The sequence below is a fragment of the Gekko japonicus genome, unplaced genomic scaffold, assembly GCF_001447785.1.
Source record: "Gekko japonicus isolate JY-2015 unplaced genomic scaffold, Gekko_japonicus_V1.1 scaffold72, whole genome shotgun sequence".
In the NCBI taxonomy this organism is placed as follows: Eukaryota; Metazoa; Chordata; class Lepidosauria; order Squamata; family Gekkonidae; genus Gekko; species Gekko japonicus.
This window is the reverse complement of record NW_015168046.1, coordinates 2,151,566-2,174,317: the sequence shown is the minus strand read 5'-3', so window position 1 is coordinate 2,174,317 and position 22,752 is coordinate 2,151,566. Positions and strand designations below refer to the sequence as shown.

Sequence of the window (22,752 nt, the reverse complement as noted above, 5' to 3'; positions counted from 1 at the left end):
AGTTCTAGGTTGCCATTTGTCTCACCTCAGATGATGGACACACTTGAAGGAGGGCCTCTAAAGATGACCAAATTGGTCAGGTAGGTGCATATGGGAGTAGGTGGTTCTTATGAGAATAACCCCTCCGGGGTTATTCTAGGCTAGGCCAGAGTAACCCTGGGGTTACTCTGGCCGGGGGGTTAATCCGGCCTGTTACACCGGGTTTGATTCCCCAGTCCTCCACTTGCACCTGGGCAAGCCGTAGCTCTGATAAGAGCTGTTCTTGAAAAAGAGCAGTTTCTGTCAAGAGCTCTCTCAGCCCCACCTACCTCACAGGGTGTCTGTTGTGGGGAGGGAAAGGAGTTTGTAAGCCGCTCTGAGACACGTTCGGGTAGTGAAGGGAGGGGTATAAATCCAATCTCTTCTCTTCTTCTTCTACCTTTAAAATTCAATACCAGCTCCTTGAATTGGGCCCAGAAGCAAATTGGGAGCCAGTATCAGTGGAAAAGGACTTCCTTGCTGTTTCTTTCTACGCATGAGTTTTAAGTTTTGGGAAGGGCATTTTCCCCCAACTTCCCAACACAGAAGATGCAGGCACAAGCACATGCTCACTTCTCACACTTTTCATGTCCCGGGGTAGGTAGTTGAAGATTGGCAAACTGACCTTCAGAAAAACCAGTTGCTCAACCCTCTGGGGGAGCAGAGAGGTGAGCCATGCAGACTGACAATGTCGTCTTCTTCTTGGGAAATACTGATAAACAGTTGATACTATTTTTCCATATAAGATGTAGAACAATTGATATTTTCCATTATAGTCCATGTCAAGGCTACCTCCTTAGAATTCTAATATTAATACATATGGGCATGTTTATCTCTTCACAAAGAATTCCAGTGGTTCATATTAATTATTTTGGCTTCCCATTGTGAAATGTCTGAGGTGCGAAGTTTAAAATGTAGAAAGGTTTCTACTGTAAAAGAACTTATGGAAGAACCTCTGTAGCAAAAAAAAAGCCAGAATACCTGCCAGAAGAATGGATGCAATTACAGTGGCCCTAATCAGAGGAATTAGTTTAACATAACTCCCACTGAAATCAATAAGGCAAGTTTGTTGTACATGGCTTACATTCCATTTATTTCAACAGAATTTAAGGATGACTAACTGTACCTAGATTGGGACTATGTAGTTGAAAGCCTTTCCCTAGGGTGAAGAACAGGCTTGAGAGAGATGTCTTTGGGGCAAGACGTGTTTTGTTAGGTTTCTGTACTGAGCAGCTGTGAGAAGCAACTCCTAGTTGTCATACTTTCATTTTTTTACCTGCAATACTTTGGTATATAAAGAACCTGATTGGATTTAATATGGGTGTGTATAAGAACAGCACCAAGCAGACAGTTAACCATATAAAGATGGAGGTTTTCCTTGCAAAGTAAGGAAGACTGGTCTATCTTGAAGTTGGTAAAATAAACTTTGAAGTTACTGCCTGGAAGCTGCAAACTGATACCTTCACACTGAGGACACTGAGAATTTGCATTTCAGCTTTGTTCCATATATGAATTCAGCCAGTACAACTTTCTGTAAAAGAGCTAGAGTGTTGCAAATCTGACTTTATCAGAAGTAAACTCAAGCCCATTCACAGTCTCAACCAAACCATTTGAATTTATATGCTCAGTCTAAACGGCCTGGGAAATAGCTGAGATTGTATTTGGGGTATTTCAGTGTAAATCCCATAGTCCGTAACAAGATTCTTTTGTACAATTGGGTAATTATGCTTCTCACTTCTAAGCACTACAGATAATCAATTTTAATCAGGAAATCATTTCTAGTAGACAGAATCATGCCTACTTAAGAAAAAAGATATTGACCTTGGAAAGTTGATTTCAGATTCAATATTTACTTACAACCATGATGTCCAGCTTTTTCAACCCAATTTTCCACTTGGGCTGACAGAAACACAGTGGTTTAGCCAAGGTTATGCAGACTTATTCACTCTGCTAAGAGTTAACCCCAGGATCACGTTGGCTCCCATTCTTTCATTATAATTAGTTGACTGAATGACCTATTATATCCCATTATACACTTTAACAGATTTTTCCCCTTATCTTTGACATTGATGATCAACACCAGGGAGAAAACATTATTGTTCTGTAGGAGAGAAAGATGAATGTTTTCAGTGAGACCATTTTACTTTCCCTTTTCAGCTACTCCTTGTATACACATGAAGTACACAGTGTATTCCAAGAAACTCAATTAATATTATGGGTTATATCACCGAATACATTGTGCCATACGTATGTTTTACCCATATGCCATATACTGTCTTCTAGCAGCACTCTTGGGTGGAAGGGACATTATGCCAATTTTTTAAAACTCTGATAACAGTCAGGCTACTAGGGAAAATTGCTACAGATCCATTGGCTTGTGATGGGCAGAAAGATCATTATGTTCTTTGCTGAGGGAAATATAGAAGTAAATATCAAGTACTGGGAACAAGAAGAGTAACGTCCCCATTAAATCAACTATAGTATACATAAATTATAGGAATATCCAGGCTTGGTCTTGGGACATAGGAGAAATGCAGATAGTTCCTTACCATTCAGTTGGCCAGACTGTGGCCCAATCTGCATCTGCTATGTAAAGCTGTTCCGTGCTGTTGTGGTGCTAGCTTCCCATTTGGCTCAGTATAAAGCTCTGCTCCATCTGCATCAGGACACGAGTTGTTTAAGGACCCATATGCCATATGGGTCCTTAAACCCATAGAGAGGGGGGGAGCTGCCTCCTGGGGGTGCTGGCAGGGCACTGCACTGTGCTGTGTGTGGGGAGGAAACAGAACCCGTGACCCCTCCGACACAGAAAGTAAAGGGGGTGACCTAGTGGAGAGGGGGGAGGAAAGACGGAATGAGCTGGGCAAAAAACACGAAACTCCCAGTGGCTACCAGGCAGGGGATGCTGGGGACTGCTCCAGGAAATAACAAATGGTTCAGGGGTGGGCGTGGGTGGGCGTGCTTCCAACCCCACCCCCCAAAATATGATCACAGAAAAATGTTCCGTGGCTGCTTTTAAATGCAGACAACTGGATTTTCAGCTAACTTGCTTCCTTTGTGACAATTTGCGTATCTCCTTAGAAAAGATGTAGGAGGGAGAATTCGGCTCCCGTTGTCTGCTTTTTGCTCACAGCGGCTCGAGGGTGGGGAGGAGCAATTGTACTATCTTAAAACCAAATCCAGATAAGGTGGTGAGACACCGTAGTGACCTCAGAGTCAGCACTAAATGGCAATAAAATGATGCAGACAACCGATGCAGAGATGAAACAATAGGAGAGTGGTTGCAGCATGAGATGCAGACAAAAATTTGTGAGATGATGTGATATTGTTGGCACAATGGTGGGAAAGACCAATGCAGATTGGACCTGTGATCTGCAGACAAATACTGAGGGGACAATGTGTTTTAAAGAAAATGTTCATGTGCTTTCCTAAATAGCTTTTTTGGCTTTTCCTCAAATGACTATTTAGGATTCCTGCTTTATTTAAAGAACAAATTATTTTATCTTATGCATTAAAGCACTGGAACACATTAGCTTTACAATTAAGTTGTTATAGGAGGAGGAGTTGTTCTTTTCTCACCATCATTAATAATACTTATGGAATATAAACCATAACATGTGCCTATTTTCTTACCAACACTCATTTTAACTGTAATGTATATATCTAGTATCAGCTAAACAAAACCATTTTTTGCTTGGCAGCCATGAACTAACAGCTAGCCAGCTATATTTTCCCTGTAAGGGCAACTAGAGAATTCAGTTCTTCTTAAATTACTATGTTCCATCTGTGGAATTCCAAATTGTGTAGTGGGGTTTGCCCTCCAACCTGAATTGGGACAACCATCTCTTGAAGCTCAGGCCTGGTTGAAGGCTTTCCCCCTCAAAGTTAAAATTTTACACTCTGACATCCAAGAGGGCTACCTTGGCTTAGTCAGAGAGGACTATTATATTCCCCACTGGGATAAACTTGTTGAGCAATGACTACAGTTCCTCAGTCTTTCCTTGGACTCCCTTTATTCAGTTACCAGACAAGAAGCCATAAGAATGATCAAGAAACATCTATTTAAGTACAATTCTAACAATACAATCTGTAGAGCATGACAAGTTTGTCCTACTCAATTTGTTGGTATTCTACTTGGAGAGTTCCCCGATTACTGCTCATATTTGACTGTTCCATGCTATAGGTGTGTGTTTATGTTGGCGCGTCTTAATGTCCTACCATCTAGAGTTTTGTAAGGGAAGTATCTTAAGATGCCATACTCTGATAGAGTATGTGGTGCAGGTAGTGTAGACATCCTGTATCATGTGACCTTTAAATGCAATAATTTTTATGAGCCTAGAAACCTTTTAATTCTTCCTTTGCTCCAAAATGTAAATTATATGGAGATGTTACCTCTGAAGATTAAACAATTGTATTATTGGATTACATTTATTGGACTTATGTGTTATTGTTTATTGGTACACTGTAACCTGCTCTGAGCCCGCTTGTGGGGAGGGTGGGATACAAATCCCATGGAAATAAATAAATAAATAAGAGCAGACTTATCACTCTTTTAGCTGCAAAATTTTATGCATCTGTGATAGATTTTTGCACCCACTCAAATGGGGTCTAGCTTTTCCTATATTTTAGTAATTTACTTAAAACTAATAATTTAAGAAGCAGTATGATGTACAGAGGTAAAAATAATGAAAATGAACAAAAAACACCTGGTATTTTTTTGCTCCAGATATACTGGAGCAAAAAAAAAAAGAGGGGGTATTCCAGGTTTTGCGGGTTCCAAATATCAGTATTTGGACCAAGGGGTTTCCCATGGAGGGGGGGGGGACTGCAAAAAATGAAAAACCCAAGAATTTCCACTTATAGGGGAGGGCGGGATATAAATCAAATTATAAATATAAAAAAATAAAAAACCCTGAGAATCTGAACCTATGTAAAACCTGAAAATATGAAACGATGTAAAACTTGAGAATCTCACCCACGTAAAGAATAAGAATTTCAATGTAAACCACAAGAATCCACAACCTCCCCCAAAAACCCAACACAAACCAACTCCAGCAAAGAATAAACTTTTAAGAAACAACAAAAACAGTTGAAACTGACAGAAACTGCAGTCTGGCAAGCCAACAGCAAGCCCTGGGAGACACAAAAACATGGGGGGGGGAGGAGGAAAAAACAGTCCAGGGAGCCTCCCAATATTCCTTATTAATCCTAATATTTTCAGGATTTTTCAGGATTTTTTCATTTTGCAAATTGCTTAACTTAATTTGGTTACCTTTCTGTTTATTAAAAATAATTTCTGTTTAGGAAACTTATTCCCCTTTGTTCTTTTGAATGGTGGTCTGAATGTGGACCTTGGTATACACAGGCTAGATCCTAAGTATTGAAGTACCCCAAATATACATGTCTGTTCCATGCTAGTAGGAGACACCTTTGCACAATATGATTCCTTCGTGTGTATGCTTCTTGTGGGTAATACAAGCTGTTTTTGTACATTGTTTATTGGTGAGGGCTAAATGTATTGAAAGTCCTCTTCAGAGGCATATCTTCTGAATACATGCCCATTGCTTCACTTTTTTAAAAATTCACAGTTATTCATTAAAATGGCAACATGATACGAAGAAAAACTTCACTCACTTTCATAGTCCGGCAGGCTTTCAATAGCAGAGAGCAATCTCATTCTGTCTTCTTGGTTTTCAATCCTTAGCTCAATCAAATGGCACTCTTTTAGATCTTTTAAATCTTCCAGTTTCTCATAGCCATTTAGCAAGAGAGTTGATATGTAGTCCTGAAAAAAAGAATGCAAATTCCTACTTTTTAAATGACTGGAATTTTTACTCCCCCCCCCTTTGTGGTTTTGTTAGAAAGGGTTCAGGATGATCTGAGGTTCCCAAGATCATCACTGTTTCATATGAGAACTTTACAGACAGTTATGAAATGGCATATACAATTTATTTAATCTGATTACATTAATAAATATTTGGATATGATATTTCACTACACGAGCAAATATTTTGTAACTGAATAGTTGTAAATACTGTTCTTTTGGAAAGTATACAGTTCAAAATCCAAATGTACAGTGAGAAACAATTTTTACTTTAACAATAAATAAATAAATAAAATAAATCAATTAACAATGAAATTAAACAATATAATAAGTGCAAAATCTATTTAATGATGGGGAAAAGACACATTTTATTCTCTTGCTGAAATAAACACGCCTGCTTAATTGTGGCAAGATTGTGCCTGTGTCTTTAAATTTCTGACATGCACCTAAATCTTTCTTTTCCTTTAACTGCATACACTAGGATTTCAGTAAAAGAACCCAGCATGTATGCTGGCGCAAACACAATCCTTTACAACCCCTTTCTCCTATATTTACACAGTCCCATTTGATGTATTCTTCAGTCAATTTTTTCTCAAATCTTAGAAATGTTTATATCTTATAAATATGCCATTTCAAACAACATTGCATTTTTGCACACAACATAAAGCATTTACTTATTACCACAGAGATATAACTTTGTTGTTTATTATATATTTATATGCATCTATTTCTGAAGCCTGAGTATGTGAAAGAATTTCATTTATATATCTTGTGGTACAAAGTTAAGAGGAATAATTAACATTTGAAAACGGTATTGTAATTGTGAAATACTACATAAATACTGTTTATATTCAGTGCTGCAATGTTCTTACCCCATGGTTAAACAGAGTAAGTGTTGAGTCTCTCCCACCCTTCCCCAAGCATTTAAATCAGTTACAAGTGTTTTTCAGTCATAAAGAAAATGGAGTGAGGGATTTTATGAACCAAACTTAACAATAAGTACACAACTGACAGGCTCATCAAATGGATTTGCTGCTTTTAAAACTGCATTTTTAGCAGGATGGGAAAAGTTAGTAGCAGACTGTTGGCATGTCATTTAAAGGCAAGCCCTTGCTGACTCACCACTGAGTAAAAAAGAAACCCAACAGTGCAAATGTGTTGGCCTGAATCCTAAACCTTGCTTCCATTTGCAGCTCTTTTTGTCCATGGGAGACGTGGTTTTCCACTTCTTTCCTCTGGCACTAGGTGCTTCTCAGCTCAATGAAAGGCATTTGGATTAGTGGAACCTCCTAGTGATGGAGGAATGCATTTTGCATTTGAGGATGCCTCTACAACAAAAAAGTGTGCTGTGCGAAGCAAGGCTTAGAATCCAAGTCTGCGAGTTTATTTTCAAGTTGAATTGATGAAAAATGAATTGGATCCTGATTCTACCGATGTTCTACTGGAAGTGGTTCTTTCCCCTGCAGAAGCCCCTTACTGACCCACCCAAAAGGCACTACTGAGGCTCAGAGGTCCCTTGCAAAGAGAAAGCCATTCTGGTTACAGGCTACAGTGAGGAGAAGAATTAGGTAAGATCACCCCTTTTCCAGCAGTGGAATATCCACAGGATCCAACCTACTGTGCCACTCCATTCTATTTGTCTGATGGTAAAAGAGACAAGAGGAGAGAGAGTGCTAATGCATTTGGAACACGATTATCTGAAGCTTCAAAGATTAATTTCTCCTAGTTAAATAGAATTTAAAAACTATATGTGAAATAGTTTTCTCTGCATTCAGATATCTCCTAGTTAAATAGAATTTAAAAACTATTTCTCTGCATTCAGATGAGGTCACTACTGAGATTAAGACACCAAATGTAATTTAGAAACAGCTAGTAGTGAAAAAGGAACGGAAGAAGTAATTAGGAACATTTGAGGTGCATACTGGAGACTGTTCCCAATTCTCCCTTCCTTGTGGGCTAGCAAAGTCCTAGATTTAAGTTACCTATAAAAAAGGAATGGGCACCTGCTTAGCCCAGATCATATTCAAATGGCTGAGATTGTCCCAAGACCCAGGTTCAAATCCTTATTCAGCCATGATGCTCATCAGATGACCTCTTACTAGTCACTCTGTTTTAGTTTAAGTTGCCACTGAGATTTGGTGTGAGGATAAAATGAGGGGAGGCTAATATATGCTGTTCTGATTTGGGGGGGAAATGATTGGTAAATAGATATCTTACTGATTAATAATATAAAGGGGGAGGCTGGAAGAAGATTAGTCCCTCCTAAATATCTATAATCAGCACTTATCCAATAAATAGTCAATTATCTGGCTACATACATATTGTCTGACATTTTGAGAGCAACTGCTCAATTTATCATGAAGTGATTTGAATCCAGAAGACAAAAAACTGTCTCCTTAGTCAATAGACAATAAATGTATCCTGGGCCTCACAAATCAAGGCCTGATGAAACTGTAGTTGTAGGCTCGAAAATATGAACATTTAATTAACTATGTGCAAGAGAAACATAAGAAACCACAACAGTGTTTACTTTACTGACCTGGAGATGGAGTCGTTCCAAGAGTTCCTGAAGAGATTTAGGCTTGGCCCTTTTACTTCTCTTGCGTGGCTTTATCTTTCTGGATGCAGATTCTTCTTCTTGTTCAATAAGATCCACATAAATAAATTTGAAGTTTCCCACTTTGTTATTCAAGAGCCCTGTCCACATGCCCATAGGAGTTTTGCAGATGATGTCAATAATGTCTCCTTTCTGAAAGAAGGAAAAACCATGAGAGGTTTTGGAAATCATACAGGTTATTTATGATTCCCACTAATAATTTATTCTACTTGCTCAAAAAAGTGCCCCTGCAAAGAAAAAACCTGAGTCCTTTCAAATATTTATGTGTGTTTGGAAAATAAATAGAACTCATTTTACAGAAAGCTAAAACTGACAAGAATGAACAAACATGGCCCCATTCATGTTTGCACAGTATCTGCTGCAGCATGGTTGCTTTCCATACCTTTCCAGTAAGTATCAAAGACATACTTATGTGAGAAGTAATATGATATGATATATAAAATACACACTTCACTTTAGGTCTACACATTCCCTTCTGAAGAAGTAAACAGTGACTCACGAAAGCTTATTCCCTGCTGCCACATAGTTTGTTAGTCTTTAAGGTGCTTCTGGACTCTTGCTCTTTTCTAGGAATAACAAGACCACCTCTTCTAACATCTCTTGTATATGTGTATTTAGGTACCTTCATCAAATTCAATGACTATAAAAACCAAGTAAAACTGACGGTTTACCCCTCTACCACTGAATTCCCCTTCTCCTTCCAATCCCACATCCCCAATTGCCTGTGTGATGCTTCCACTCCAATGTCACATTGCCACCTATCCAAGATGAAAATTCTTATCTTCTCACCTCCTCAGATCCATTGATGTCAACATCCACCTTGCAGAACAGGCACAAACCATGGTTTTATTTTTGACTCTTTATCTCTCTCTTGTTCCCTACATTTAGTGTGCCACCAATTCACCATTTTGAGCATTTTAAAAAAAATGCAGCCAAACCTCTCACCCTCCTTCGCAAAAACTCTGGTGAACACTCTTATATCTCCTACCTTTGACTACTCTAGCCCTATCCCTATCTGGTTTCTGTCACCATACCTCAATCCAGTCACCTCTATCCAGAACTCTGTCTAAAAAATAATTAACTTCTCTTATAATTCTGACCATGCAACAGTCATCCTTAAATTTCTACATTGGTTTCCTAATAGTTCCGGGCAGGTGTCATTTCATAGAAAAAGAGGTGCAGGAGCTCATTAGCATACCTTATTTGCATATGCCACACCCCCTGACATCACCGGAAGTGTGTCAGAAGGCAACATCCACCGCTCAGGCTCCACTGGACTGTTTTGGATTGCTAGCTATTGGGGGGGGGGGACGTGCAGATCTGTCCTCGTAGAGGAGGGAGAGCTTGTACCTGCATAAAACTTGGTCTTAAAGGTGCCACTGGACTGTTTTGGACCGGGGGATGGGTGGGGGAGCTCTGCAACTTACCTGGCTGCTTCTTGCTCTGACTGAGGGCTGCGAGGAGCAGGAGGTGGGGCTTGTTGCATGTGCCCACCCCCTGGGCTCTTTACTGCCGGAGCTCCGCTCCTGTGCGCTCCTGCGGGAAATGACCCCTGGTTCCGGATCCAGCCCAAATCCCACATTTTCATGGTCAAAGCCCTATATGGCAATAACTCCCCTTGTACTTGTCCTTTCTCATACCTTAATACAGTCCTCCCTATGATCTGTGCTCTTTCATTTGCACCACTCTTAGCAGGAGACATTTGGATAGCTACCTCAGTAGCAATGCCTTTTCTCATTTGCTGTCCCCTATCTGAAACTCCCTTCCATAACACCCACAGGACAGAACATCACTTTCTTACTTCAAAACCCATGTTTTCTATTACCAAATGGTAAAAAAGGTATTATGCGAATTACTGCATATTCACATAAAAAGGTTTCTTTCTTTCTTACTTCAAAACCCACGTTTTCTATTACCAAATGGTAAAAAAGGTATTATGTGAATTAATGCATATTTTTGTCCTGCTTATCAGCACCCATCTTCTGTGTCTTTGTTGTCTTCTCTGTGTGATACCTGAGACCGTAAGTGCCTAGGTGTAGGGACCTGTCTTCCTCTACTCTGTAAAATGCCATGCATGTTGATGGTGATACAGATACATAGAACTAGACCGAGCTATATTATAATATTACATTTCCTAAACAAAGTACTGAAGCATCCAGATCAATATGTTTGGTCAAAATCATGACAAATTGGTCCAAAAATACCTATTAGGCAAGTGGTAAATCTGGTTCCTGCATAATTTGTGCTAGATTATTAAAGTTTTAGAGGAGCTACTGGTTTCTTCTTTAGACATTAACCAAGAGCAAGCCATTGATATGCTTCAGTAAAAACTGACAACTTAGGCGGATCCTCCATTCCCACGGGGCTCAAATTATTACTTCAGAGTTCTTAGTCAGCAATGAAGCAGCACTTAATCACACCCCACAATATTTTAAAGATGGGCACTAGACATCATCTTGTCTTTGCTAATATGGAAAAGTGAAGCACATCTCTGCACACCACCCTGCCCAGCCATAATTCAAGATCTTACAGCAGCAAAGTGTTTGGCAGCATTGTGCAAACTGGAAATCTCAATACAATTATTAGTATGTCTTTTTGGACAGAACCCTCTAAAAACGTACAGCCTTACAGCATAAAAAGAAAGCCAGAGCATTTTCTCACCTTTATTTTGAGAGAGTCTGTGTCATAAGGACTTGGTGTGAAGTCTGTGTGCACTTTGGCTTTGCCGCAGAATGGTCCTGTATAAGGGACTTCGTCATCAAGCCTCAGGCTGTCCCTGTTGCCGGTCCCATCTGAGCAGCTAGTTACTCCACCTGAAAGTAATAAGGAGGATCACCCTTAGATGGCATCTGAGATGGATTGTGTATAATGCCAAAAAGCTTTATGAGAAATATTTTTAAAATAAAACATCAGAATCCCTACTGCAAACACAGAAATATCATCTGTATGGTAGGTCGATGCACTATATAGTCCCACATTCAAATCAATGGGGTTTAAAAGTGCTTATCTTTGTCTGGATCATGCCTCACATAATTTATTAACATATGCTGCAGGATAATCTTAATTGTGACGATGTGCTAACAGATGGGCAATGCAGTCCTCCAAATCCTGAAACAGCACAAATGCCATTAAAATGATAAAACCCAAATCAGCAGAGAGCTGTGAAGACTGGAGCCTGGATTTTCCTTGGGGCTTGTTGAAATAATGTTAAAACCCAGCAACGTGTGCTTTTAGTGCTCCAATTAAATTAGCTTCTGTTTAATGTTTCCTCTTTATTCAGGCAGCCAAGAACAAGAGTTTACTGTAGATGTCCTAAGGTATGCTAGACAGGAAGCTTCCAAAGAATGAAGCATTATGGAGGAGAAAAGTTTTAAGATTTCTAGACATCATTTTGTCAAAGCCAAACAGTCCAACATCAGCACATTTGAGCAAGCTCTGTTACATTCCCTCTAAATATGCTTACGGCAACAGCATTGGTACCATGAATTTCCCCCCACAAAACAGATAATGGAACAAGAAAAGGATTTCACCTTACTTAGTTGATTAAGTGGGCACTGGAGAAGAATAAATAGTAGTGTCAGGTCATGACCATTCTGAGAATTTGCCTATTTGTTTGTTTCAAAGTATATGTATTAACAATATATTGTCACCAATAGCTTTCAAAGGCAAACCATTGTAGGATGTATTGTCGTTAATACTATGGTAACATCTAGGGTGGACTACTCAAAGTCTATAGCACAGTTACCAAGTAATAATTTTCAGTTGTTAAAAGGCACTACTGTCCCCACCTTGTTTAGAAGCAATACTCTCAAACTGCACACTTAATCCAGTAGTGGTATGTATTCTTATTTGGAAGAGGGAATTAAATGTGCTTCCTGTCATCTCTCTCTATTTCGTAAGACTGGGTTAATGACAGATATTGCAGCTACACCTTCTCCAGTCCAATGCCTTCTATGGTCCACCAACTGCTGAAGTAAGCAGAACTTTTGTTTTGCCCCACAGTGGACGATGATTAGGATAAACAAAGGGACTGTGGAAAGAAGTCTGGCAAGAGAAGCCAGGATTATGTATTCATTTCTGAGAACACAGGGTGTAAAAGAATCAAGAGGCTTCTCAATATTGCAACCTGGAAAAGCCAGGATTAATTTAGATTCTTTCTTTGGTCTTTCTCATCAAATAATTCCTTAGACAGCTGTATTTGCATAGATAACTTGGATTGCAAAACACAGCATCTTCTGTCAGTTACTAGGGTTCATTCCTTAAGAGACCCATCACATTCCCTTCTGTTCCTTTAAAAGTCCTGAAGGAAATAAAAGTTCCCAAGAAGATGTTTTTCCATCCAAGTGGCCATTTTATCATAAGGATGATACAGGTCCTATGACTCCAGGCCTGTGCAGGGGTAGATAGTTAGGTCCTGATGGCTGCTGGATCAGGTGTACTTCCAAATTATCTTCAAGGCACTGCCAGCCAACTTCACTGGCTATTCAGATGTGGTCTGAACTCTCACCAAAATCTAACTCAGTGTCACTGTGACATGTAGACAAGCTCATTGTGGATACAACCACTTGTATCCATTCTGGACTGGATTCCACAATGATGGTAGATCCTATGTAAGAACTATCTAGAAGCTTCTTCTTGGGAATCAATTATTAAAGATAGAATTAGTAGGAACATTGATGAACAAAAGCAATTGAGGATGAATGAGTATGGATTCTGTAAGGGAAGATCTTGTCTCACTAACCTTTTAGAGTTCTTTGAGGGGGTGAACAAGCATGTGGACAAGGGTGGCCCAATAGATGTTGTTTACCTAGACTTCCAGAAAGCTTTTGATAACGTTCCTCATCAAAGGCTCCTAAGTAAACTCAGCAGTCATGGGAGAAGAGGACAAGTCCTCTTGTGGATTAAAATGGGTTAATTAACAGGAAACAGAGAGTGAATATAAATGGGCAGTTTTCAGAGTGAAAGGTGGTAAGCAGTGAGGTACTGCAGGGCTTGGTAGGAGGTCTGGTGCTTTCTAACTTGTTCATTAATGATTTGGAGTGGGAAGTAAGCAGTGAAGTGGCTAAGTTTACAGATGACACTAAATTGTTCAGGGCAGTGAAAACCAGGGAGGACTGTAAGGCTGGACGAGTGGACATCAATGTGACAAATGAGGTGGTGGCAGCTACAAGCATGGATGGCTTCAAGAGGGAGTTGGAATTGGATAAACATATGGAGCAGAGGTCCATCAGTGGCTATTAGCTACAAGGTATAGATAGAAACTCTCAGTCTGGGGCAAGTGAGACACTGTATTCTTGGTGCTGGGGGGGCATCAGCAAGAGGGCTGCTAGTATCCTGGCCTCACTGGTGGACCTCCTGATGGCACCTGGTATTTTTGGCCACTGTGTGACAGAGCGTTGGACTGGATGTACCATTGGCCTGATCCAACATTGGCTTTTCTTATGTTCTTATGTTCAATGTGGGCAAGTGCAAAGTAATGCACATTGGAGCCAAAGATCCCAATTATAAATACACATTGATGGGGTCCGAACTGGTGCTAACTGACCAGGAGAGAGATTTTGGAGTTATGCTAGATAACCAGGGCTCTTTTTGTAGCAGGGGCTACTGTAAGCTCTTGGAGGATTTGCTACATTAGGGGTGTGTCGCCTAATATGCAAAGGAGTTCTTCAACATTGCTTCAAGATTCTGTTATATAGAGTATGCTTTTAAAATCTTTACATTAAATGTTTGGAGATACTATATGGAAAAAGATGAGTGCCAAGTTCTGAATGGATAGCTGTAGTTAGCTATATGGGTATATAAACAGGAATTTAGGCTTACAAAATAGAGACAGATGACAGGAATCCCAGTTGAGAACATAAGAACATAAGAGATGCCAATGTTGGATCAGGCCAAAGGCCCATCCAGTCCAACACTCTGTATCACACAGTGGCCAGAAATACCAGTGCCATCAGGAGGTCCACCAGTGGGGCCAGGACATTAGAAGCCATCCCACTGTTGACCCCCCCAAGCACCAAGATGACAGAGCATCACTTGCCCCAGAGTCCCTATCTATACCTTGTGGCTAATAGCCACTGATGGACCTCTGCTCCATATGCTTATCTAATTCCCTTTTGAAGCCGTCCATGCTTGTAGCCGCCACCACTTCCTGTGGCAGTGAATTCCAAGTGTTAATCACTCGTTGGGTGAAGAAGTACTTCCTTTTATCCGTTCTAACCCGACCGCTCAGCAATTTCATGGAGTGCCCACGAGTTCTTGTATTGTGAGAAAGGGAGAAAAGTACCTATTTCTCTACCTGCTCTTTCCCATGGGTTAATTAACAGGAAACAGAGAGTTAATCTCACATTTGATGAATTCCCCCTTCTAGATGTGATTAAATTATCACTACTGGATTAAGGGTGCAGTTTGAGAGTATTGCTTCTAACCAAGGTGTGGGCAATAGTGTCTTTTAACAACTATTTATGATTTTATGTGTTTTTGTAGGAATCCGTTGTGCACCGCCCTGAGCCTGCTTGCAGTATAAAAGCCTAATATAATAAATAAACTGGAAAATCATGGCGTAGTAACCATGCTACAGGCTTTGAGTAGTCCAACCAATCTGTTACCATAATAGGTACTGCAATATATCCTACAATGATTTGCCTCTGAAAGCTATTGGTGAAAATACATTCTTAATATGCATAGTTTAAATGGTTATTGATTTTATTAAGGTTTTATATAATGTTGTAAATGGACACTAGAACCATATTTGGACCTATTCTTTGTGGAATACACATTTCTAAATTAATTAAAAAGAACAGGCAACCACCCTCTGACAGATTAGTTTGGTCACCTTTATGAGCTCACTGTTGTGGGTAAAAGGAAACAATTAACACCTGCTGATATTCAAGACTTAATGGGCCCAGAGTCATGTCTTTTGGGAAATGTAATTAACCCAAACCCAGAACATGAACTTTACAGTGAACTTAAACTTCAGCTCAGAAAACTAAAGACGGCTGCTTCAATGTCATTAATCAATTATATATGAGAATGTAAGACCTTACATAAGACTTTCTCAGTGAATAGCATATGATAACAACATTTCTATCTGAACTGTCCGTTTGAACATTGTCAATACATCTAAAGATAATGGATGAGTTAATATTTGGTGAGAGACAATCAGGTTGAACATGTTCTAGGACACTCGTTTTACTGATATACAGCAGAAGTAAGTGAAAAGTTTCATTCATTTTACTCCTGTGCTATTTTCTTATCCAATATATATAATTCCCCTAATGCATTGGCCATTTCCAGCTCTCCCATTGGCTCTGCTGTGTGCTGCATCAGCCATTGTCCGATCAACCACCACTCAAGAGTACTCACATACCATTGGTTGGGTGCTGGGTCCACTCCTCTCTCCCACCCTCTTCCAGCCTGGACACTCTTCCCTCACAGAATAAACTGCCAAACTGGCTGTCTCTCCTGATGAAGACACTTCTCCTGCGCTGGCTGGCTACTGAGGTGGGCCAGTGGCCATTAAACCATTCTCTTCAACCTCCTGCTGTGTGGCTGACTTTTCTAGGGTTGCCAATTCTCCCCTGGAAAAAATGGCTGCTTTGGAGGGTAGACCCTATGGCAATATACCCTGGTGAGTCCTTCCCCTCCCCAAACGCTGCCCTCCACAGGATCCACCCCCCAGATCTTCAGGTATTTCCCTACTCAGAGATGGTAACCCTTCTTTCCCCTCAGTGCCTGTTGCTAGGCAACCAAGCTTGGTTCTGTCAGTAAAAGATGGCGGGGAGCCCTTTCCAGGCCTATTTTGGCCTTTGAGAGAAAACTCATTGGGGCCTGTCCTGACTAGGGTTGCCAGCTCCAGGTTGGGAAACTCCTGGAGATTTTGTGGTGGAGTCTACGGAAGCCAGAGTTTAGGGAGGGGAGGAGCCTCAGCAAGCCAGAGTTTAGGGAGGGGAGCAGCCTCAGCTGAACAGAATGCCATAGAGGCCACCCTCCAAGGCAGTTATTTTCTCCTGGGGGAGAGAGAGATCTGTTGTCTGGAGTTCAGTTGTGATACCAAGTGATACCATAGCCAGTGTGGCGTAGCAGTTAGTACTTCAGAGCAGGGTTCTTGCTGTGGAAGCTGAGTGGGTGATTTCAGACCACTCATAGACTTTCAGCCTAACCTATCTCACAGGGTTGTTGTGCAAGTCAAAAGGAGGAGAGGAGAATGATGTAAGCTGCTTTGGGGGGCCACTTCAGCAGGGTATAATGACACAGAGTCCAGCATTTTCTCCAGGGGAACTGATCTCTGCCATTTGGAGAGCAGTTTTAATGCTGCGTGATCTCCAGCCCTCATCTGGAGATTGACAACCGTTCCCCAGGAAGAAAAGTGCAGTCTTTCTCCACAGTGGGGACCAAAGCAGCTGAAATCAGCAACTCAGCTTTCACAGCAAGAACCTGGGTCTAGTAGACCCTGCTCTGAAGTGCTAACTGCTACAACACACAGGCTGTGGTATTGCCTGGTATCACAACTGAACTCCAGACAACAGATCTCTCTCTCCCCTGGAAGAAAATAACTGGACAAAGAGGGTTGACTGTATGTCCTTCTATTCAGCTGAGGCTCTCCCCTCTCCAAACTCTGGCTTCCATAGACTCCACCACAAAATCTTTAGGAATTTTCCAACCTGGAGCTGGCAACCCTAGTCAGGATTGGCCCCAATGAGTTCCCCACAAAGGCCAAAGTAGGCCTGGAAAGGGGCTTCTCTCCCTACCTTTTTACTGACAAAACCAAATGAGCCACACAGCAGGAGGAGGAGAGAAGGGTTTGATGGCCACTGGTCCACCTCAGTAGCCAGCCAGCCATGGAAGAACCAAGCAGGAGGAGTGTCTTTGTCAGGAGAGACAGCTGTTTTGGTAGTTTATTCTGACAGGGAACAGTGGCCAGGCTGGCAGTGGGTGGGAGAGAGGAACAGACCCAGCACCCAGCCAATGACACATAAGTACTCTTGAGTGGCAGTTCACAGGCCAATGGCTGATGAAGCACACAGCACAGCCAATGGGAGAGCCAGAAAGTGACAATACTTTGGGCTTTTATATCTATAGGATATTGCTTATTGTCACAATATTTCTTTCTTGATTGGGGACACCAAAAATGTTCAGGTTATTGAAATTTAAATAATTTTGTGGGAAAACACTTTAAAAAACCCCACAGCCATCTCAAAATAGAGCTCCGCTGTAAGCTGAAGTAATGTGTCATATCTAGTCCTGTTCTCTGCTGGTGCATTAAGTGGGCTAATCTGTTGAGTTAAGGTAAAACTACAATAGCGGTTCACGGGGGTCATTTCGTAGAAAAAAAGGTGCAGGAGCTCATTAACATAACTCATTAGCACAACTCATTAGCATACCTTATTTGCATATGACACGCCCCCTGAAATCACCGGAAGTGTGTCAGAAGGCAACACCCACCACTCAGGCTCCACTGGACTGTTTTGGATTGCTAGCTATTGGGGGAGGGACATGCAGATCTGTCCTTGCAGGGGAGGGAGAGCTTGTATCTGAATAAAACTTGGTCTTAAAGGTGCCACTGGACTGTTTTGGACCGGGGGGCCAGTGGGGGGGGCTCTGCAACTTACCTGGCAGCTTCATACTCTGACTGAGGGCTGCTGGGAGCAGGGGGTGGGGCTTGTTGCATGTGCCCGCCCCCTGGGCTCTTTACTGCCAGAGCTCTGCTCCTGTGTGCTCCTGCAGGAAATGACCCCTGGCGGTTCAACATGATGGTATTTTCTTCCCTTCCCTATCTACAATTGTTTTCAATTAAATAAGATATTCATTTTGATTAAATCAGACATTATTAAGACATTAAGGATTGTTTTGTACTTACTTGATGAGCTCTGACCACTATTAAGACTATACAGACTGTCCATGGAGTCACTGGTTTTCAGAGATGCTTTCTCAGTGTTTGATCCTCCTCCAGGGTCACTGTCTTTATTAGAGCCGGAATCTTCTTTTCCTTCCTCATTCTTTAAGGGAAGAGAAAAGAGTAGGTTAACGTAAAAAAGCAATATTTGATTAATACACTTTTCACTGAATGAGTATGCGTTATCGAAGTAGGCTAGCAGTTTCAAAAGATATGTTAATTCAATTCACCTCCTGTTCTTAAACTGGACCAGATTCATTAAAACATCCCTGGCTTCCAGAAATAGGGATGCTGCTGAATTCCATTCAAAAAAGTATTCAGGGGCAAATTTAAGATTGGAACTATAGAGGAACTGAACTGGGATGAAACCTGGACTTAAAAGCATTCCTAGAAGTTCTGCTGTGTATTCCAAAGAATTCCATGTTGAGGCTAACATGAAGTGAATGGCATTCGGTTGTACTAGAACAGAGTTTGAGTCCGGTGGCACCTTTAAGACCAACAAAATTTTATTCAAGGTATAAGTTTTTGTGGGCACACACACTTCTACCTAAAATGTTTTATACATCTAATGAAACCTTGGAATCCACTGAATTCTAGCAAATTTGCCAGCAGAATTAGGAAGTCTGGAAACAATTCTTATGTGGGACAGAAGATTCTTTGCCCCATACCCGGAGAATCACTGGATGGGATCTGATGATATTAAGGGTGGGGTTCAGTGATATCATGGAGTAATACCTGGTGATGACACATTGACTAGCAGAGGCAGTACTTCTGCAAATATTAAGCAATGTACCACACAGTATTTGTGAACATGTGTAGTCACCCAATCATGGGGCTTTGAAGAGATGAACTATTAACCACAGTAAAAATCTAGTGTCGTGAACTATTTGTCACATACACACAATAAAAATAAAACATAGTTGAGCTGTTAGTGCCAGATTATTGCTTTTCATCTCCATTCTGCATGGGCAGTAGTTACCACAAGAAAGAATGCACAGAAATCTTAGAAGAAGCCATCAAGTGTGGAGGCCCGCTGGCTGCCTAAGGTGAGCCCCCAGCCCTGTCTCAAGACCAATGCCTGAGACTTACCAACTGTGTGTGTGTGTGGGGGGGTCTCTCTCTCTCTCTTTTTTAAAAAAATAAATTTTATTGAGATTTTTTTAAGAACCAAAAAAAAAGGTAAAGGTTCCCTTGCTCGAAAGCCAGTCGAATCCGACTCTAGGGTTGCGGTGCTCATCTCCGTTTCCAAGCCGAAGAGCCAGCACTGTCCGAAGACATTTCCGTGGTCATGTGGCCGGCATGACTAAACACCAAGGCACACGGAACGCTGTTACCTTCCCACCCAAGTGGTACCTATTTATCTACTTGCAATTTCTTGCTTTCGAACTGCTAGGTTGGCAGGAGCTGGAACTAGAGACTGGAGCTCACTCCATCATGCGGCACCCAGGTCTCGAACTGCTGAACTACTGACCTTCCACAGCCTGCAGTTCAGCGTCTTAACCATTTGAGCCACCACAGGTCCAAAAAGATAAAAACTAACACTTAAAAAAAGAAAAGGAGATAGAAATACAAAGCTGAAAGGGGGGGAGGGCAATAAACAAGAAAAAAAAGATAGGGAAAATATAAAGAAATATAAAGAAGTGACTTCTGATTTTTTTTATCCTTCAATTTATCCTTTTCTCTACGACAAATGCACATAAAATTACAAACTTAACACATGTCAACATGACGCCTTAGTAAATTAGGTTACTTAATTTTTTAATTTCAATTGAAATGGATTTTAAAATCCCACGTGACTACTGACTGATATCCTATTTACAACAATGGAGCCTTATTTGACTAAATAATGTTTCCACTTGCAAGCATAAAGTCACAAGCTTAATAGGGCAGTAATAATGTTTCATTTAATGATATGGAAAGTCTTTAAACAGCTGGAGAAATTAAAATAATGTAGAAATATGTAAAACTGAATTCCTTCACACAGAGTCATATGAGAAGATTTCTGGTTCAGTTTAAAGGGTGGATGGGGAAAGAAGGGGAGGGCAGAGATCAGTGTGGGACTACAGAATATTATCCAGCTCTACTTTATTCAAACTGCAAAGTAATATATCTATAATACAGCATGTTAACATCTATGGAAAGTGATTGGCTTATAATCATACTATGGATCCTTTATTGATTTACTGTGTGTACCTTTGTTCTTTATTTAGATTTCCCCCCAAACGTTATTTTTCTGCAGTGACATTTGCCTGGTAGTACTAATGAGACTTGCCTGATACTATTCCCCCTCTGGAGCCCTTTAATCTGCAGTTGAGCTACCTTGTGTATAGTCAAGGTTTCTAGCATTCAGACCTGTCTTTAGACCTAACATAGCCAGCCTGTCCACTAAGTGTACCTAGGCAATTGCCTAGGGCACTAGTCTGTCCCAGAGCTGGAGGGATGCCAAGCCAGCCTTCCCACAGCATAACAGGATCAGACACTACAGAGAGGCACCAAGGGAGGTCCCAGGCAGGATCAGGAGGAAACCAGAGGTGCATGTGAAGGTCTCCTCCTTCCTACTATTCTCCTCTGTCCTCCACCCAGCTTACTGCTAGGGCTTTTATATCAGGGTCTCTTGGTGCACCTGCCCACTAGAACTTGACAGCCTCTCATAATGGGGTCCTCATCTATGAGAAGGTAGAGGGGGAGGGTGGCAGCTTATCCCTGGCCAAGGATGGATATGCCAGCCTTTCAGCTGGTGGAAGCACCACCCCTGCTGCCTTGAGCAGGGCCCCATGTGGCCAACCTGGAAGCATGCCTGCCAGCCCCAGCCACTTGCCTGTCACTTCTGCCCCTTCCCAAGGGGGAGGGATGACCAAGAGCAATTGCAGAGGACCAGTAGGACATCACAGCTCTGTCCCTTCCTAAGGTGGGTCCTGTGGAGTCTGGGGTATTCTGGTTTAGCCTTGAACACTGGTGGGGCACTGTGGGCACTAGTGGGGCCCTGTGGTGAGTCACAGACCAGCCCTAATGAGAGTGACCTGAGTGGGGAAGGCTTCCCCATGGCATGGGGAATGGAAGCAATCTAGGGCACCAAAAAACCTTGGGCCAGCCCTAAGGCTTAATCCTGGATCCGAACAGGAATTCACATTGTTTATGGAACAAAAAGAATGTGCCATCAAGTCACGGCCAACTCATAACTACTCCATCCATCATTGTTTATGGAACAAAAAGAATGTGCCAACTCATAACTACTCCATCCACGGGGTGTTCTGGGCAAGAGACAAGCAGATAGGGTTTGCCAGTCCCTTCACCCATGTAGCAACTATAGTCTTCCTTAGTGGTCTTCTATCCAAGCATCTATCATGGCCATCCCAGTTTAGCTCTGTTTAACTCTGATAAATAAAGCTGGGCTATTCCAGCTGCTGTTTTTGGACTATTTATTCAGGCTGATAATGGACTGGTGAATCAAAGACTTTCTGCACATCCTCAGAGGTATATATTCTTTGAAAAGTGGCTTGTCACTGCTAATTTTAAAAAAATCCAGAGTTGAGGAAAACTGACCATTAATTTTTCTCCTCTTACCCCCACTCCCCCATTGTCCCACCTAGTCCTGGAGCAAACAGAGGAGTCAAGCCCAGAACAGTATAAGTCTCGCTTGTGACCCATAAATATAACTACTCTGGTTATACTAGTAAATGGCTTTTCAAAATGGGTAGATATTATAAACAGCTATACTTCTGTCCTATCTTTGCCATGCATCACTGTGTAAGCTAAAGAATTAAGTAATCACTTCATAATAAAAGGGGGAATAAAGGGAAGCAATTTCTTCATAGTGTTTCATTATTACAAGAAAGATGACATGCACACTGATCAAGGGATAATGTGCACCACTTGGAAGGTTAGAGTGAATTCACAAGAATATATCACTGGCCTTGGAAAGTGAACTAAGGTGATTAAACATCTGTTCCGGTGTTCCGCTAGGTGGAGGAAGTCCAGAAGCTAACCATCATTTGAGAACTCATACACAACACATTGATTTGACATTGAAGACAGTGACACATTGATTTGACAGTGAAAACAGTACATCATAGGGGTTTGTTGTAGCACCTTAAAGACTAACACATTTATTGGGGCATAAGATGTCATGAGCCACAGCACATTTCCTCAGATGTATAATGCCAATCCAGATGCCAGGCAAAAACATGACTTAATTAAACTAAATGTTTAGTGTGATTATCTGAATGTGGGTCACTACACTAGCTATGGCTGGTTAGGATATGTCAAACTAAGATCTGAAGCCGTGGTTTGAAGTTGGTTTATTAACCACAGTTAACTATGGTTTCACATGATGTATGAATGTGGAAGTCCCTTAACTTCCTGATGACCTTGCCATAGTGCAGGAAAGATGGAGGAAAGAGT

At 41.3% G+C, this 22,752-nt stretch overlaps 1 protein-coding gene across 1 annotated transcript in view; it reads right to left on the bottom strand.

The window, feature by feature from the left end:
• SAMSN1 (SAM domain, SH3 domain and nuclear localization signals 1) overlaps nucleotides 1–22,752 on the bottom strand; it is a 74,492-nt gene that overhangs the window by 6,689 nt on the left and 45,051 nt on the right. Inside the window, exons 4-7 of the mRNA XM_015414280.1 lie at nucleotides 18,316–18,454; nucleotides 11,121–11,272; nucleotides 8,382–8,591; nucleotides 5,653–5,803 (exon numbers count right to left, since the gene is read on the bottom strand). Coding sequence (XP_015269766.1) covers nucleotides 5,653–5,803; nucleotides 8,382–8,591; nucleotides 11,121–11,272; nucleotides 18,316–18,454 — 652 coding nt within the window. The remainder of the gene's footprint in view (nucleotides 1–5,652; nucleotides 5,804–8,381; nucleotides 8,592–11,120; nucleotides 11,273–18,315; nucleotides 18,455–22,752) is intronic.